The 19,901-nt window shown below is 39.5% G+C and overlaps 1 protein-coding gene across 8 annotated transcripts in view; it reads right to left on the bottom strand.

The window, feature by feature from the left end:
• The window catches only part of PRORP (protein only RNase P catalytic subunit), a 132,291-nt gene extending 112,442 nt beyond the window's left edge, over positions 1-19,849 (bottom strand). The window contains exons 1-4 of one of the 8 annotated variants that reach the window (XM_049705933.1): positions 19,695-19,849; positions 17,653-18,934; positions 15,879-15,926; positions 15,261-15,393 (exon numbers count right to left, since the gene is read on the bottom strand). In XM_049705933.1, the coding sequence (XP_049561890.1) occupies positions 15,261-15,393; positions 15,879-15,926; positions 17,653-18,641 (1,170 nt within the window). In that variant the 5' untranslated portion in view covers positions 18,642-18,934; positions 19,695-19,849. Of the gene's footprint in view, positions 1-15,260; positions 15,394-15,878; positions 15,927-17,652; positions 19,232-19,266; positions 19,468-19,694 lie in introns of those variants that run through there. The other 7 variants (XM_049705935.1, XM_049705934.1, XR_007475524.1 and 4 more) reach the window with 7 other exon arrangements.
• Positions 19,850-19,901: the final 52 nt, after the last annotated feature.

Here is a 19,901-nt window from a genome sequence, read left to right as displayed (position 1 = left end):
CCCTAAAAACTCAATTAAATGTACTACAGGCAATTTGCCTTCCTCCAATTTCTTTTCTAGAAAACAGAATCCCAAGTCATTAAAGTCTTATTTAAGAAGTTCTAAATCACAGGATTATGGGGGACTGCTATTATGATTAAAGTTTCATTAAAAGTTACCCAAAAATCTGAGTCACGGCACCAAAAAAGAAAAAAATGAAAGTTACCCAAAAAAAGAGCTCCACTAAAAGTTCAAAATGAGAGGACCATGGTGGGCTACCATTTCTTTCTTTTCAGTTGTCTATTTCAACGGAAAATTTTTTATAATTAATAAATATTATTTTCCATTTTGGAAAGTGAAAGATGATGAAATAAAAATAAGAACTAAAGAGGATAAAAGAAACTAAATACAAGATATGCTGAGTAGTAAGATTGATTGTTTTTGTTTTGTTTTAACTTCCTTTGTAATATGTTTGTATAATAAAATTGAGGAAAATAAATTTTACTTAAACTTTTCAAATAGAAAGAAAAAGGAAACTACATCTAAAGCAGAGTATTTCTAGAGCAGTGGTTCTTCAACTCTGGTGTAAGGACCCCTGGGCATCTTTAAGACTTTTTCAAGGGATCTGTAAGGTTAAAAACTATTTTTATAATAATACTAAGATATTATCTGCCTTTTTCATGCTCATTTGCTCACAAGTGTGCAGTAGAGATCTGGTATAATATCAGAGAAGAATAACAACAATTATCTGAAATGCCAATAAAATACTTTCACTCTTTTAGACTACCTATCTCTATGAGCCTCCATTTTCTTCATATGCTTCCACCAAAATAACAAATCACAACAGACTGAATACAGAAGCCGATATAAAAATTCAGCTGTCTTCTATTGAGCCAGATAATTAAAAAGATTTATAAATATGTAAGACAATGCCTCTCTTCTCACACACTGCTTTTGTTTAGATGACAGAATTATTATTGAGAAAAGATATTACTTATGTTCACACGTAATAGTTTTTATATTGTTATTTTAAATTAAAAATATGTTTAGGGCTTCCCTGGGGGCACAGTGGTTAAGAATCCACCTGCCACTGCAGGGGACACGGGTTCGAGCCGTGGTCTGGGAGGATCCCACATGCCGTGGAGCAATTAAGCTTGTGCGCCACAACTACTGAGCCTGTGCTCTAGAGCCCACGAGCCACAACTACTTAGCCCATGCGCCACAACTACTGAAGTCCGCATGCCTGGAGCCCGTGCTCTGCAGCAGGAGGAGCCACCGCAATGAGAAGCCCACGCACCGCAACGAAGAGTAGCCCCCACTCATGGCAACTAGAGAAAGCCAGCACGGAGCAACGAAGACCCAACGCAACCAAAAATAAATTAATTAATTTAAAAATATATATATATTTTTTCAAGTTTCTCAGTTTTAATTTCTAATCCAGTAATTATCAAATGGTACAATCCCACATGAACAAAAGCTCTCAGGAGTCCTTAATTTTAAGAATGAAAGGGTCTTAGGACCAAAAGGTTTGAGAATTGCTGTTCTAAAGGATTTCCTACTCTATAAGAAAAATATCACTCTACAAAGGAGTATTTCTTAAGATAAGAGATAGAAAGAAAGTTGCTTAAAAATGAATTTACAATTTATAGGACAAATGATTAAGCTCAGATTTGCTTTACAATTATCTGAGTGGCAAGGGAGGAACGGTGGGAGTATAAATGAAATAAGAGTGGCCGTGAGTTAATAATCATTGAACTAGAATTGTTATTCTAGTCTCTCTACTTTTGCATATGTTTCAAATTTTCCCTAACAAGAAGATTAAATAAGGACAAATTCATACCTGAACAGCTGAATATGAAAAAAAAGGCTGTAATTTAATGTTATTGTTAGAATGAAGGAAAATGAGAGGGAAAAAAATCTTACTGATATTAAACTAACACTGTCCACATAGCTCCAAATTCACCTTTTTTATCTTCATTGATGTCAATGAGTTTCATGTAGTTGAATCAGTAGTACACAGATATTATCTGCAGTTCTGCTTCACTTACTTAAAATTTACATACACAGCTCCCCTCTTTATCTACTATAACTAACTTGACAAACAAAAATTACACAGATATCTTTCAGTTTAAGAAAGATAAAGAAGCTCATCAAATCCTTTAACCTGACTGACCTGGCTACAACCTAGAATAATCTTTTACATGTTACACTATTGCCATCTGCTGGTTGTGATGTCTAAGCACAGTAAATTAAGGTTTTAAAACAGAAAAACTAACAGTTTACCTATGACTATGGTTTTCACCCAAAATTATCCTGTAGAAAAGAAGCTGTCATACACACATTAGGGTTCTTCAAAATCTCACACTAGAAGCAGTGGTTCTGACCCCACTGCACTTTAAAATCAACTGGGAGTTTTTGAAAGCCCTGATGCCTGGGCCCCAAACCAGAGCAATTAAATCAGAATCTCTATTTTGTGAAAATGAAAGGCAAGCCAGACTGAGACAAAATATTTGCAAAAGATATATCTGACACAGGACTTGTACCTAGAGTCACTCTTACAACTCAATAATAAGAAAACAATCAAATTTTTTAAATGGGCGAAAGATCTAAACACCACCTCACCAAAGAAGATATATGGACAGCAATTCAGTACATGAAAAGATGCTCAACATTGTTAGTTATTAGGAAAATGTACATTAAGACCACAATGAGATACCACTTCACATCCATTAGAATGGCTATAAGTGAAGAGACTGACCTTAATGTTAAGTGCTGGCCAGGATGTGGAGCAACTATAACCCCCTCACACTACTGGTAGAAATATAAAATGGGACAACCACTTTGGAAAAGTTTGGCAGCTTCTTAAAAAGCCACACACATACCTACCATAAGACACGGCCATTCCGCTCCTAGATATGTACCCAAAAGAAAGAAAAGTTGTAGTGGGTTAAATAGTGTCCCCTCTAAAATTCATGTCTACCTGGAATGTGATCTTATCCAAAAGGGGATCTTCACAAATGTTATTAGTTAAGGTGAGGTCATACTGGGATAGAGTGGGCCCTAAATCAAACGGCTGATGTCCTTATAAGAAGAGATGACACATAGGGAAGAGGAGGAGGAGTGGAGTGATGCAGTTAAAAGCCAAGAAACACCAAGCACTGCCAGAAGCTGGGAGTTTCTGAAGCTAGGAAAAGGGAAGAATCTCCCCAGAGTCATCAGAAGGAGACCAGTCCTGCCAACACCCTGATTTCAGACTTCTAGCCTCCAGAACTGTGAGAGAATAAATGTCTGTCATTTTAAGCCACCCAGGCTGAAGTACTTTGTTACAGTAGCCCTAGGAAACAAATACAAAAGCACAAAGTACAGGGCTTCCCTGGTGGCGCAGTGGTTGAGAGTCCGCCTGCTGATGCAGGGGACACGGGTTCGTGCCCCGGTCCGGGAAGATCCCACATGCCGTGGAGCGGCTGGGCCTGTGAGCCATGGCCGCTGAGCCTGCGCGTCCGGAGCCTGTGCTCCGCAACAGGAGAGGCCACAACAGTAAGAGGCCCGCGTACAGCAAAAGAAAAAAAAAAAAAAAAAAAGCACAAAGTACAAAGATTAGCTTTATTTGTAATAGCCCCGAACTGGAAATAACCCAAACATCCATTAACAGGTGAATGAATTTACAACTGGGATATAGCCACACAATGGAATACTACTCAGCAATAAAAATGAATGAATGAGACACAAAACATAAGTGAATTCTCAAAATAATTATGAATTAAAGAAGTCAGACAAAAAAAGACTATATATTATATGATTCCCATGGTGTTTATCTGAGGTGGCAAGAGTGAGTGGTATGTGGGTACAAGAGGGAGTCATTATAAAGTGGCAGGAAACTTTTGACATTGATAGATATATTCATTATCTTGACAGCACTGACAGTTCCACAGGCATATACACGTGTCAAAACACATCAATTTGAGGGGAAGATGGCACCAGGAATCAATCTCCCTAGACAGACTAGACAACAGTGCACTGACAGAATCTGTCTGATCTTGTAACAATTTGCAACTCTGAAGTCTGTTGAAGGCTTGCAACTTCCAGGGAAAGCCTTAAATGATGAACAGTGGTTAATCAGTTTTAGCGCTTAGAACAGCAATAGCTACCCACCTCTCATCCCAAGCCACATGGCAGGCAGCTGACATGTTCCTGAAGCAGTCTGCTCACAGCTTATGGGAGCCAGGGTGGTCAAAAAGGACCCTGTCCTCCAAATATTGGGGATTTGTGCTCTGATTGCAGACTGCTGCTTCTGATCACAGAGATGCAGACAAAGAGGTATAATCATCAAGAAAAAGAAAATTTGAATATACCTATAACTAGTAAGGAGAGGGAATCGGCAATTTAAAAATCTCCCAACAAAAAGAAGTCCTGGACCTGATGGTTCACAGGTGAATTCTACTCAACGTTTAAAGAAGAACAAATACCAATCCTTCTTAAACTTTTCCAAAAAATTAAAGAGGAGGGAACACTTCTCAACTCATTCTTCGAGGCCAGTGTTAACTTGATACTAAAGTGTCTTTAAACTACAAGAAAGGAAAACTATAAATACTGATGTAAAAGTCTTCAACGAAATACTAGCAAGCAAAATTCAGCAGCATATTAAAAGGACTATTCACCATGACCAAGTGGGCTTTATTCCTGGAATGCAAGGATGTTCAATATATGAAAATTGATCAATATAATACACCACATAAACAGAACAAAGGAAAACAACACATGATCATCTCAAATAATGCAGAAAAAGCATTTAACAACATTTGACACTCATTAAAAAAGCAAACAGAAAAACAAAAAATACTTGACAAACTAGGAATAGAAGGAAATTAACTCAACATAAAAGCCATATATAAAAACCAACAGCCAACATCATACTCAATGGTGAAAGACTGAAAGCTTTTCCTCAGGACTAGATCAGGACCAAGGCAAGGATGCCCCCTTGTACCACTTCTACTTAACACACTACTGGAAGTTCTAGCCAGAGCAGTTAAGCAAGGGGAAAAAAAATAATAGCAAAAGGCATCCAAATTGGAAAAGAAGTAAAATTGTCCTTGTTTGCAGATTATATGATCTTCTATAGAGAAAACCATAAAAGTACACACACACACACACACACACACACACACAGTCAGAAGTAATAAATCAATTTAGCAAAGTAGCAGGATATAAAGTCAACACACAAAAATCAGTTGCATTTCTATAGACTAATAATGAACAATCTGAAAAGAAAATTACAGAAGCAGTTCTATTTATAATAGCATCAAAAAGAATACCTAGGAATAAACTTAACCAAGGAGGTGAAAAACCTGTACAATGAAAACTACAAAACACTGCTGAAAGTAAATAAATGGAAATAAATCCCATGTTCATGAATCAGAAGACTCAATACTGTTAAAATGTCAACATTACCCAAAGCAATCTACAGAATCAATACAATCTCTATCAAAATCCCAATGACTTTTTTTGTGTGTGTGTGTGGCAGAAATAGAAAAACCCATCCCAAAATTCAAATGGAATCTCAAGGGACCCTGAATAGCCAAAACAATCCTGGAAAATCAAAAACAAAACTGGAGGAGCCACGCTTAATGAGTTCAAAACTTACTATCAAGCTACAGTAATTAAAACAGTGTGGTATTGGCATAAAAATAGACATACAGACCAATGGAACAGAAATAAATCCAGACCCTCTCATATATGTTAAAAATGACTTTTAACAAGAGTGCCAAGACCATTCAATTGGGAAAGGGCAGTCTTTTCAACAAATGGTGCTGAGAAAACTGGATATCTACTCACAAAAAAATGAAGTTTGACCCTTACCTAATACCATATACAAAAATTAACTCAAAATGGAGCCAGGACCTAAATGTAAGATCTAAAACAATTAAACTCTGAGAGACAAAAACAGAACAAAAGCTTCACAACATTGGATTTGGCAATGATTTTCTTAGATATGATGCCAAAGGCATAGGAAACAAAAGAAAAAATAAACAAATTGGACTTCATGATAATTTAAAACATTTTGTGCATCAAAAGACACTATTAACAGAATAAAAAGGCAACCCACAGCATGGGAGAAAATATTTGCAAATCATATATAGGGAAAAACATCGAAATATAGAGAAAACTCAACAACAAAAACCTAAAACTCAACAAAAAAACCCCAAGTCCCATTCAGAAATGGGCAAAGGACTTGAATGGACACATTTCTCCAAAGAAGATGGCCAAATGGCCAATAAGCACACGAAAGGATGCTCAACATCACTAATCATTAGAGAAATGCAAATCAAAACTACAATGAGACACCACCTCACACCCATTTGGATAGCTACTACCAAAAAGAAACGGAAAACAACTAGTGTTAGCAAGGATGTGGAGAAATTGGAACCCTTGCCCACTATTGGTGTGAATGTAAAAGAATACAGCGACTGTGGAACACAGTATGGAGGTTCCTCAGAATATTAAAAATAGATGTAGCATATGACTCAGCAATTCCACTTCTCAGTATATATCCAAAAGAATTGCAAGCAGGGTCTCAAAGACCCATGTTCATAACAGCATTATTCACAATAGCTAAAATGTGGAAGCAACCCAAGCGTCCACTGATGGAAGAATGGATACACAAAATGTGGTATAAGCATACTATAGAATATTATTCAGTCTTAAAAAAGAAGGGAATTCTGTAATACGCTACAACATGGATGACCCTGGAGGACCTTATGCTAAATGAAATAAGTCAGTCAAAAAGACAAATACTGTATGATTCCACTTATACAAGGTACTTGTAGTCAAAACCATAATGACAGAAAGTACAATGGTGGTTGCCAGAGGATGGGAGGAGGGGAGAATGAGGAGTTATTGTTTAATAGAGTTTCAGTTTTACAAGATGAAAAGAGTTATGGGGATGGATGGTGGTGACGGCTGCACAATAATGTGAATGTATTTAATACCACTGAACTGTACACTTAAAACCAAAATCTCTAGGGGGTGGGGTCTGAGCATCAGTAATTTTTAAACATCCCCTGAACTATTATAACAAGCAGCTGAGGCTGAGAACCATTTCATTAAAGGGTGCCATCTCATTTATTTTGTTTTGAACAAAAGCGTACTACTTGGTAAAAACATATAAGCCTGAAACAATTTTGATAATGCTCTTTTTAGATGCTTATGGAGGTGAGCTGAAATCATACATTTTTCTTAAGTAGACAAACTCAACATGGATTAGTACTTACTCCTTGGTTTATACCTCACATTCCCAAATTATAAACAAGCTTTAAAAAGTAATATTGAAAGAAGTTCCAGCTGTTTGTTCCCAGTACAAAATAACTTAAAATGCTGAACACAATATAGTTTTAATACATATTTGCAATGAATGGTGTTATAGACTGAACTGTGGCCTCCTCAGAATTTGTATGTTGAAGTCCTAACCCTTAGTACCTCTCAATGTGACTGTATTTGAAGATAAGGCCTTTAAAGAGGTGATTAAGGTAAAATGACATTATAAGGATGGGCCCTAATCCAATCTGACTGGTGTTCTCATGTGAAAAAGAAATTTGGACACACAAAGAGACACCTGTAGATGCCTGAGCACAGGGGAAGTCTTTGTGAGGACAAACCAAGAGGGGGGCCATCTGCAAGTCAAGGAGAGAAAAAAAACCTCAGGAGAAACCAAACCTGCCTATACTTTGATTCTTGGAACTGTGCAAAAATAAATTTCTGTTGGTTAAACCACTCCGTCTGTGGTATTTTGTTATGGCCGCCCTAGCAAATTAACACACATAGTATGCAAAAAAAAAAACACAAGATGAAAAATTTGTGGGAAATGACACTCTGGAGCTGAACCTTACCCTGGGGCACATGCCACACCCTGAGAGCCCTACCCTGGATCTGGACAGGGCCCAGAATGGCTTGTCCTCTGAAATCTTAGTCTCAAATTTTTAGTCACCTGCTCTCTGACCTCAGCCTTCCAGTTTTCATTCCTTTATTGTCACTGTACCTTCTCCTTTACTCCACAGTGAGACTACGAGCCCGAGCCCTCCCAGACAAGTGCTCTCTGGCCTTATTTCCTTCCCTATCTAGTTTGGGCCCCATGGTGATTGTGTTAACTATTCTATCAGAACTACCTTCCTCTGCTCCCTATTACGTTGCCACATCTAACCAACAAAACCCAAAATCTGAACCAATGCTACATTTTGTCTTCACTACTACTCTGGGTGAGCCATGCTCTGTTGGAAAAATATTAAACCACGTATTTACGGAGAGCGATGCCTACAACTTCAATGATTCAAGTCTCAGCATCCCACTCCCTGCCACATCCTTCTGCTTGAGTTAGCATCTCTGCCCTTCCTCTCAAGCACCATCCCAAGTCTTCTTCACTCTCTCTAGTCCTCCACTGATGCCCATCTCTCACCTTGCATCCCACTGAACATAGCACATGTCATTACCCTCAGCCTTCTTGCCTCCCATCTATATCTGTATCCACACCCATCTTCTTTCTCTTCTAGTCTCAGAGAGGTTTCTTTCATTTCTAACCTCCCCATCTGTGCTTTCTGGCAACCCCTTCCTACTTTTGAACCTTGCTCATCAGTAATGCATTCTCTCTACTACTTGTCCTGCTTATTCAACATTTTTATCTTTACTGACAACCCTTTCTTCACCTTATGAACATGCACATCTCTCCCATCTCCCTAAACCGTCCCTTGACCTCTATCAAACTCTAGTCACCACTATCTCATTGCCTTCTTCCTGTTTTCATCTAAACTTCTCAAAAGGAGAGTTTAACCTCAATGTGTGTTCACTCAGTTGTTATAACCTGGCTGGCTTTGGCCCTCGGTGTACTATTGACACTGCTCTTCCTAAGATCATCAATGACTCCTTACTTAGTTCTTTTTTTTTTTTAAGATTTATTTATTATTTATTTATTTTATTTATTTTTGGCTGCGTCACATCTTAGTTGCGGCACACAGGATCTTCCTTGAGGCAATGAGGGATCTTCCGTTGCGGCGTGTGTGTGGGCTCCTCTCTAGTTGTGGCATGCGGGTTTTCTCTCTCTGGTTGTGGAGTGCAGGCTCCAGGACCGCATGGGCTCTGTAGTTGTGGCATGCAAGTTCCAGAGCGTGTGGGCTCTGTAGTTTGCAGCATGCAAGCTCTCTAGTTGAGGCATGCGAGCTTAGTTGCCCCCCAGCATGTGGGATCTTAGTTCCCTGATCAGGGATCGAATTTGCATCCCCTGCATTGTAAGGCAGATTCTTTACCACTGGACCACCAGGGAAGTCCCCTTACTTAGCTCTGAAGTGGTATCTGCTCATTCTCTCAAAGCATGCTATAGGACTGAGGAGAAAGGAGAGACCTTTTCCTAGTCCCCACTGCGTCTTCAAAGTTGCTACTTCTCCACCTCAACTGAGGCTTATGCTGTTCATATATACCAGGGGTCAGCAAATTGTTTTGTGTAAAGGGCCAGATGGTAAATAGTTTAGGTTTCGCAGGCCCATGGTCTCTTTTGTACCTACCCAACTCTGCGGGGCAAAAGAAGCCACAGACAAGACAGGCATACATGTTTGGTTCAGTTCCAGACCACCACAATAAAGCAAATATCACAATAAAGAGAGTCATACAAATTTTTTGGTTTCCCTGTGCATGTAAAAAGTTATGTTTGTGGAATCTAAAAAAATGGTACAAATGAACTTATTTACAAAACAGAAATAGAGTTACAGATGTAGAAAACAATCTTATGGTTACCAGGGGGGAAGGGAGAGAGGGATAAATTGGGAGATTGGAATCGACATATATACACTACTATATATAAAATAGATAACTAATAAGGACCTACTATATAGCACAGCAAACTCTACTCAATACTCTGTAATGGGACTTCCCAGGCAGTCCAGTAGTTAAGACTCCACGCTCCACTGCAGGGGGCATGGGTTCGATCCCTGGTTGGGAAACTAAGATCCCGCATGCTGCACAGTGTGGTCAAAAAGAAAAAAACAAAACAAAACAAAAAACAATACTCTGTGATGACCTATATGGGGAAAGAATCTAAAAAAGAGTGGATATATGTATATGTATAACTGATTCACTTTGCTGTACAGCAAAAAGTAACACAACATTGTATATCAACTATACTCCAATAAAAATTGTTTTAAAAGTTATGTTTACATTATACTGTAGTCTATTAAGTGTGCAATAGCATTATATCTTTAAAAAATGTACATACCTTAGTTAAAAAATCCTAACCATCATCTAAGCCTTCAGTGAGTCATCATCTTTTTGCAATAGTAACATCGAAGACCACTGATCATGAATGACCATAACAAATACAATAATAATGAAAAAGTTTGAAATACTGCATGAATTACCAAAATGTGTCAGAGACACAAAGTGAGCAAATGCTGTTGGAAAAATGGCACCAATAGACTTGCTCGACGCATTGCTGCCACAAACCTTCAATTTCTTAAAAAAACGCAATAGAGCAAAGTGCAATAAAACAAGGTATGCCTGAATAGAAATGAATGACTGTAGCTGTGTTCCAATAAAACTTTATTTACAAAAACAATTGGTAGAGGGACTTCCCTGGTGGTCCAGCAGGTAAGACTCCACACTCCCAATGCAGGGGGCCTGGGTTCGATCCCTGGTCAGTGAACTAGATCCTGCATGCACACCGCAACTAAGAGCCCATATGCCACAACTAAGAAGTCTGCATGCTGCAACTAAAAGATCCCGCATGTTGCAACAAAGATCCCACATGCCGCAGCTAAGACCCAGTGCAGTCAAAATAAATGAATAAATATTAAAAAAAAAAAAAGTGGAAGGGTGGACTTGGTCTGTGGGCCATAGTTTGCTGACTCCTCTTTGCTATCACCTTGTGTTGTCCCAGGCATCTGAACATTTATTAAGAATTTGGCACTGGACTCAGAGACTTCATCACCAGCCTGGCAGTTGGTAAGCATTCCATAATGTGGTTGCAGTTATTATTTTTAAAAATTATCATATGGACACTCTAATTAGCTGTGGATGACCACCTAGCAATTTAGGCTCTCAGTTTCTTCATCTGCTTAACTCTCATACTCTGGATTTTGTCACCACTCCAGAGCCCTCCGTCTCTCAAATCGAATCGCTAATAGACACTAATCACTCTCACTCCGTTTATGCTTGCTCTCCAACCTCACTGAGATTCCGGTCCACTTTTATCTCCCTTGTCTCCTAATCTGTGAGCTCCTACCCATCTTTACTTCCTTCTACCAACCTTGATCTCATGGTCCGTTAATTAAGCCACCCTCTCACCTACACCCTCAACTCCTGTCTTCCCTTTTCCCTCGACGGTACCACCCTAGCAAAATCTCATCCCATCCCATCCAGCTGCCTTCTCTCTACGTAGATGGCCCGGGACTGCTGAAAATGGCTCACAGATCAATGCCTTTACAAGTGTAGTTGTTGGGACTTCAGCACCACCCAGAGATACTCTCCTCAGTTCTCCCACAAATAATCCAAACTTCCAAGGCTTAAAATTGTCCTTAAGCTCTCTCAGACTATCAAACATTCTCTCACTTTCAAATGACCAATTTGAAAATTCTCCGGCTCTTCAGAGAAAAACTCTTTGCTGTACCTACACACTTAACTTATCCACTATTCTTAATTTGTTTCCTCTAGTCCCAAAAAGAGTTGGTTCTACTTCAATCTACCAGAAATGCTCTGGATCCATCTCTGCCCCTTCTGCTTCACCAATATTACCAAAGCTAAACCCTGAACCAATCCAGCCATAAGCCTTCTTTCACTGCCTGTTAACCATGGATATGGTTCTCATCCTGAGCTTCCCCATCTTCAAATTGGTGATATCCTTTCAAGATTGTTGAGTGCTGTGAGTGTAACAGGCCTAGAAGTGCCTGACAATAGGGTAATCATTCCATAAATGGCCGCAATGTTATTATGTTAAATCAGTAGCTTAAAGGTGAAAGGCAGATGACAAAAAAATGGGATACAGAATTGGGGAGCTGCAGAGAGGAAAGGGGAGAACACCTGGAAAGAGAAAAGGAGACAATTTCTCTTGTCATAAAATGTCCCAATCCTTCTGTGAATATATTCAGTTGCTTTGTGAATTATGGTAATTAAATGTATGACTACTCTTTGTTATTCTCACCAGTCTGGAGCCTGAAACTCCTCCTGCAGTATAACATTCTCCGAGGAGAAGGTTTGCTCTGGGTTCTAAATCTTTGTCAGCAGAGAAAACTAACAAATCTTCCTTCTATTAGTCTAGAATTACAGTCAGAAGGAATCATTAAGAAGAAATTATGGCAATGTTTAGCCATTAAGAGTCTTAAACAAAAGTATTCAACTAGTGATTCCATGACTGGGGCAGGAGCAATTCAAGGTGAAAACCTGGGACATCTTGTGCCAGAAAGCACAGAGATGCTCAAAAACTGATTGGGGGGCGGGTTTGCTAGGAGGATGTCAAAGACACACAGGAGCTGGCTTGGCAGGCGTTCCCACAGGCCAAATTTGGGACAATTTGAGCATCAAAAAGAATAATGACGGTAATGGAGTCTAACACAGTTCATCTTAAAAAAAAAAAAAAAAAGAACTAGAAAATCATCGCTTTGCACCATTCCGAAGGCAGAGCTCATCTCCGTCATGTGAAAAACACTGGGTGAAGAGTTAATGGGTGACAGGATATCTGTGTAGTCTTGAAGTATTACTCCACAGATTACTTAATTTTTAATTTAAAAATTACAAAGGGAAATTATAAAGGAAAAAAATGCACCTTTACAGTGGAGACATCTGGCAGTCACCCTCTTAATCAAGTGATGAAACTTAGCATCAGCAACAGAGAGCAACCTGATATTATGTGACTGCTGTGATGCAGTAAGCAGCACACAGCATTGCCTGTGTAACATACCCCAAAAGCTTTTACACTGAATTAATGAAGAGAAAGCCATCAGACAATTAGTCCATAGTCTTGCTACTCAAAAGTGGTCCAAAGACCAGAATCCCATCACCTGGGAGCTTGTTCGAAATATAGAATCTCAGACCCCACTCTGGACAAGTGAGTCATAATTTGCATTTTAAACAGATCCTCAAGGGACTCTGAGGTACAAAGTTTGAGAAGCCCTGAACAAGACAAACCACCCAGACTTTTCAAAAAAAAATCAATGTAATAAAAACAAAAAAAGGCGGGGTTGCGGGGGAGGCGCTGCTCTGGATTTAGAGAGATATAACAACCAAAAGCAATGAGTGAATATTGATTCAGTCCTGGGTCAGAAGAAAAAAGTTATAAAATACATTTTGGAGGAACAACTGGGAAATTTTGAATATGCAGTTTTTATTAAATGACAATGAATTAATGTGAAGGGTCTTAAATGTGCTAATAGCATTTAATTATATAGAATGTTCTTATTCTTAGATACAGGGAGTTCCCTGGTGGTCCAGTGGTTAGGACTCCAGGCTTTCACTGCTGTGGCCCGGGTTCAATCCCTGGTCGGGGAACTGAGATCTCGCAAGGTGAGCGGCACGGCCAAAAACAAACAAAAAAAGAAGATACATGCTGAGATACTTAAGGTCACATGTCTACCAACTCACTTTTAAATGGTTCATAAAAACACATATAGAGGACTTCCCTGGTGGCGCAGTGGTTCAGAATCCGCCTGCCGATGCAGGGGACACGGGTTCGTGCCCTGGTCCGGGAAGATCCCACATGCCACTGAGCGGCTGGGCCCGTGAGCCAAGGCCGCTGAGCCTGCGTGCCCAGAGCCTGTGCACACAACGGGAGAGGCCACAACAGTGAGAGGCCTGTGTACCGCAAAAAACAAAAAAACACAAAAAGAGACAGAAAGCATATGTGGAATAATAACTGGTTACTCTGACAAAGAGTATGTAGGTGTCCATTGTGCTATTTTTTAACTTTTTCTTTAGGTTGAAAATTTTATTAAATAAAAAGTTGGAGGATGGGAAGAATGTTCAATTAGCCCACAAAAGAAATGTAAAGTCTTTGGTAGCAAACAGCATGATTTACACAACCCTGAATCTATCTTAACGCCTGCTTCCAAAGATAAACATTAAGTGTTCAGCAGATATTGGATGAGAGAAAGGAAATTTGTTGAAATCACTTTAGCTGGCAGAAATTCCTAAGGCATTGAGAGCTGCTACAGCCAGTCAGCTGTCAAGTACATACAGAACTACGAATTGAATTTTCATTCAATGAGAGGCAGCAGAGTATAAAGGCAAAAGTTTTGGGGTCAGTCTGACCTTGATTTTATTAGTGGAGTGTCCTAGGGTATATTTAACCTCCCGAAGTCTCAATCACTCTATCCGTAATACAGAAATAAAATAGTATCTTATAGGGTAGTGTAAGGGTTAAATAAGATACAAGATAATGAATATAAAGTTCTTAGGATCATTTAATAAATGTTAACTATAATTTTATCAATAAAGTCAGCTAAAAGGTATTCCATAAAATGAAGATAATGTTTTCACGGACCAGATTCTGACTTTATTCTGAAGATTAAAAGTCTTCCTAGTAGGGGCATTTTCTGATAATTTTAAGTCAACGTGAGAAGGCAGAACAATTTTCTCTTCTCCTTTTTATTTGGTATCTTGAAGAAAAAGCATTCAGTGAGATGATAGGCAGCCTTTCCCCGAGGATAACCTTTCCCCAAGGTAAAAGCATTTTACTTCAACTTAATCTTAGTAAACCCGCATAAAGCACTGAAGATTAGCAAAATAAAGCTATTAAGAATGACTTCAAGAATCAAATTCGATAAAAAGAAGACTTGGAAATAATTTTGTCAAGCTACCTTAAACTCTCTTGACTAGAAAACTTGTGTGAAACCATAATGCTTTCATGGGAGTTTACTGAACAGTTTTCTGGAAGCACCTAGACAAAGAATAAGCATCTATCTTTTTGGCTTAAGTGCACTTGTGCGCAGATGAAATAGGATTGACTTCAATAGATGGATGACAGTCTAACCCAATTATTCTATGAAAGTCGAAAGCAATCTCTCCTAAAGGTTGGCAACTACGGCCAGTGTGCCAAATCCAGCCCACAACTTATTTTCATGAATAGTATTACTGTATTCATTTATGTATTTTCTGTGGCTGTTTTCACTACAACAGCAGAGTAGAAAAGCTGCAACAGAGACGTTATGTCCCACAAAGTCTAAAATACTTATTATCTGGCCTTTTACAGAAAAAAATTGTTGACCCCTGCTCAAGACAAGCAACCCAGGAATCAACAAGACCTGTTCCAGACTCACCTGAGGTGTCGTCTTTCTGTACTGGTCACCTCCATCTATCACATCCCTCATTATTTTTTCCTTGAGAAATTCATACTCTTCTGAACTCAGGTGAATAGACTCTATAGTTTTTCCACAGCCCAAACACTGACCACTGTAATTACAATTAAATGTGTTAAATAATGTCCTGGAAAAGAACTTTTTCTACAATGAATAATTCTAGGACATGAGGAAATTGGAAGGTAGTTTAAAAAAAGAACATTATAACCTTTGCGATCATCATACACATCTCACTTTTTGTAATCCAGATAATGTAACAAAATAGTGTGCCAGAAAACCCAAAAGAGTAGATGGCTGGCACCCAGACATAGTTTTTAAAGTCATTCCTAAAACACAACTGGGTCCCAAATCTCTAGGGAAAAACATTTCTGAGGCGTCACACCAGGCTCACAGCACCTACTGAAAGAAACATTTTGAGCACTACAAATTCTCCAAATGCAAAACTGTGACTTTTTTCTTGGCTATCCTAACTAACTTAATTATCCTGTTTCTAAGGTATTCTTAAAATTTTTAAAAATAAGTAACAACAACCTACTAAATCTGAATCGAACAAATTAAAAATAAAACATTGGCTTTTACCTTTGCTGGACTGTGGTGAACTGTCCTTTCCAATGTTCTCCAGGAACACTACAAAAAAGATTGCAAAACCAAATCACCAGAGGGTCAAATCCCTACTGAACAGAAAGATATTCACTGTATTTAAAAAATCCGTAGGAAAGAGCTCTGAGAAGTTCTGGATACTTCCCTAGAATGGTTCAATTAGAATAGTGGTTGCTAATACTGTGATGGGGCTAAGTAACTGATGGTACTCTACTCTGGATCTCCTTCCCTTTGCTTCTCTCGTCATCTGACCCTCATCTTTAACTCGAAATCTGTCTTCACAGGACCTGCCCAGAAAGCAGCCCAGACCTCTAAATCAAAACTCAACTCTAGGGACTTCCCTGGCGGTCCAGAGGTTAAGACTCTGCCCTCCCAATGCAGGGGGCATGGGTCCTGATCCCGCATGACGCACTGCCCAGACAAAAAAAAAAAATTTTACTCTAACTTTCTCCATAAAGCTGCCAGAGATTGTTCCTGGCCCAGAGTAATTTCTTCTCTTACACTATCATTTTATACACCACTCTGAGATAACTGTCTACTATTGTATTCCCAATTAGGTCGTGAATGCCATTATAATAGATCTTACATCACGGATCATGCACAGTGCTAAGCCTAAAATTGGAGGCATTCAAAACTACTTATTGGTTTATTTGCTCAATCAACTTATCCTTTCTTCTTTCCTCTTACAGATAATACCATCCATTCCTATTGATTCTACTGACTTCTCTCCTTTCCCAGTTCTTAATTCAAGATCTCATCATCCCTCATTCAAACCTACAATTGCCTCCAAACAGATCTCCCTGTTTCAAATCTTAATTCCTCTCTAATCTTATTTTCTCACTGTTTGGCAGTTACTTTTTAAAAAGTACTCCAAGACCAGCACTCTTGATAACATTAAAATCCAAAATCCTTCCCATTCCAAGATTTTCACAACTTAGCTCCTCTGTGGATATTCAATAAATGTGTTAAGAAAGATAATTAAGCATGATTGCTACTTCAAAGCTCTGTAAAGATAATATATAGTAGAAAAGCAAGAGAAAAATAGAGACAAAAGGAATGAATCTGTAGGAAAGAGCCTAAAGCCAATTAGTGGTAAAGAAATAAGAGAACAAAAGACTGAAGCAATAAATCAGCACGCACACAGCCAGTAACATGAATAAAAGCAAAGGGAGAGCAAAGGACAGCCTTGGAGAGAGCACTCAAATGATGGTATGATCAAAAACAGGAAGGATAAAGATTTTCTTCTTTAACACATATCAGGTTTGAGCAGGATTCCTCTCTCCCCTCTAACTATTCAAGCTGGTGAAATGCATAGATTAAACAGAATATATATGTGCACATCATACTAGTCACCAGGTTTCAGAAGAACTTCTGAAAATACTAATATGACCCAAAGACAGCTCCAGTTTTCTTGCTATGAACTCCAGCCACAAGTGCTATTTGAAAATATTCACATCATACTAGACACCTCAGAAAACAAATGATCCTTCTAAAAGGAAAAAAAACATAAAAACAAGTGTTCTATAATTTCCCTTTTATGTGATGAGTAGAGATTAGCACAACTTATTTTCGCTGCTACTTTTTTAAAGGGAAAGAAAACTTTGTCTTAAAGGGGAAACAATCTTACTAAGAGACAGAAGAAAGTATAATCTGACTAGAGTAATTCTCAGCAACTAATAAAAAAAAAGAGGAGGCTAGTTTTAGGCAACGGTATCAAAATAAAAATATACATATAAACAAAAATCAAAATTACCTTTCAAACCATGTTTTTATACTGTGTGCAAATGACTCCCCAGGATACAGCTGATTATTTCTTAGATACAAAAGAATGTCTTGCAGTTTGTTTGAATACTGATCACCTTTCATGTCTTTTCCAAAATCAAAGAAGGCTTTTAATGTTTCCAACATAGGAACAATATCATGACCTAACAACTCCTGATACAAATTCCAAGCTACATTTACATCTTGATGAAAGAGGGCTCCCTGGATACAGTCATCATAGTTCTTTTTTGAAGGAATCATGACTTTTTTGATGTCTTCTAACAGCAGCAAAGCCTCTCTCCATCTGTCTGTATGGATTAATCCCCGGATGAGAAGAGTGTACGCTCCAGATTCTAAACGCTTGTATCTGTCTTTCATGATTTCATAGACATCAATAATTTCTGATGTCTGCTTATGAAAAACGCAGAGATACAAATACTTGACCAGCAAATCATAGCCTACAATACCATTGTTTTTTGCAGCTACCCAGGCCAGCACAGATTTGGCCACATCGACAGAGCTACGGCATTTAATCATCTGTGAAATGATCCAATTTTCAAAGTTAGCCTTTTCTTTGAAATATTCCTTCAGTTTATCCCACTCCTCTGAATTCAAAGGTTTTGTCGGGAGTTGAAAAATGTTCTTCACAGGTGGCAAGACGTGCTCTTTACTCGGAGGATTCATCTGTGATCTCTTCTTAGCCGCTCCAGCTGCAAACATGTGAGGAGAATCAGCAGAAACTTGCTTACTACTGCCCTCATCTTTTTTCCTGACATATCTGGCTTTGGCAACCAGCAGATTCATTGCTTTGGTATTTTGTGAAGACACCGTTTTAAGAGAAAACCACTTCTCTTGGTTCTTGATGCCATAACAGTCTTTGAGAAAGAGAGAGAGAAAAGAGTGACCTGGGCCTAGCCCAAGGTATGGGTTGCTCTTCCAAAGTTTAGGAAAGCTTCGAATACCAGTGAAATAGAAAGCCATTATGCAGTTAAATCAGCACCAGATTGTGAGAGAGATGTTCAAAAAGCCCCAACTTCTACAGCATAATTAAGGGATTTGAGGGTAGGGGGCGGAGATCGAAGCTCAACTTTCTAAAAGATGATTTTCAGCTTCTCACAGAGAAATCAAATGCTTTTGGGGCTAGCAGCAACGAAGCTTAGTTGAGTTCTCTCCATTAAACAAGGATATGGGGACATCCAACCTTGGTCGCAAGTTCCAGGACGAGGGGACCGAGAAGGAATCCTCTGGTGCCTGTTATATTCCAGTCCGCGAACCTGAGGAAAATGCACAAAGAAGACCAGCCAGTTGACTCACGTGGATCACAACTTTCCTTGAAAAGGGACCGGATCCCACGGGAGCCAGGCTGCAGAAGGGGCGAAAAGTCGGAAGCCCCCTACCCTAGACCCACCGGCAGCCAGGACAGAGGCGAAAGCCCGAGTCTAGGGGCCGTGGCCGCCAAACTCGTCAAATAAGGAAATGGGAGTGGGGAAGGGGCAGAGAGCTGAGCCGAGCCAGCGATACTAGTAAGGAAGGGAGGTCCACGAGGGCACCACCTACTGTGTACGGATCTATCACAAACGGAAGTTTACTTGATTCAACCACTCACCGCAGCACTCACGTACCATACAACCATAAACGCGGCGGAAACTACCCCGCCCACAATGCAGCGCGACGGCGCGGCCGCGGAGGCCTGGCTGAGCCAGAAGCAGGCCTTCCGCCCGGCCTGACGGCAAGAAAAAGGCGACTCTGAATCTTTTACTGGCAGGAGGGGGCACGAGCGGCTGCTGAAGGCGCCTACTACATTCAGGGAGACTTTAGGGCTTCCACATATCCGCCATGAACAATGAAAAGAAACTGTGAAATTAGAAAGCTCGTCCCTCGAACCGGAAGAGCCAAAGGACTTCCGGGATCACGTGGCGCACAAGTGCCAAAGGGCCAAGATGAAATAAAATGAAAGATGAAATAAGATGAAAATAAATTTCAAGATGAAAATATATTTCAAGATGAAAATTAATTTACAGAAAATAAATTTACCTGTATTTGTGCTTTCTCCTCCCCTTCACTCCTTCTGCGCCTTTAAAATACAGCGTGGTGAAGCTGGAAAGCTGCCTTAAGGAGGCTCCCTCTCCGTTTCTTTCACGTCTGCTCTCCCTGCTGTTAGCGTGATCGCCGTATTCTCCGCAGTGGTTACGGTGATCGATTTGGCCGGGTTAGCCGACTTCCGCCCGCGTCCAAGATGGC

Source organism: Orcinus orca, chromosome 2, assembly GCF_937001465.1.
Source record: "Orcinus orca chromosome 2, mOrcOrc1.1, whole genome shotgun sequence".
Lineage (NCBI taxonomy): Eukaryota > Metazoa > Chordata > Mammalia > Artiodactyla > Delphinidae > Orcinus > Orcinus orca.
The sequence above is the reverse complement of the archived record's forward strand: the minus strand, read 5'-3'. Positions and strand labels throughout refer to the sequence as shown.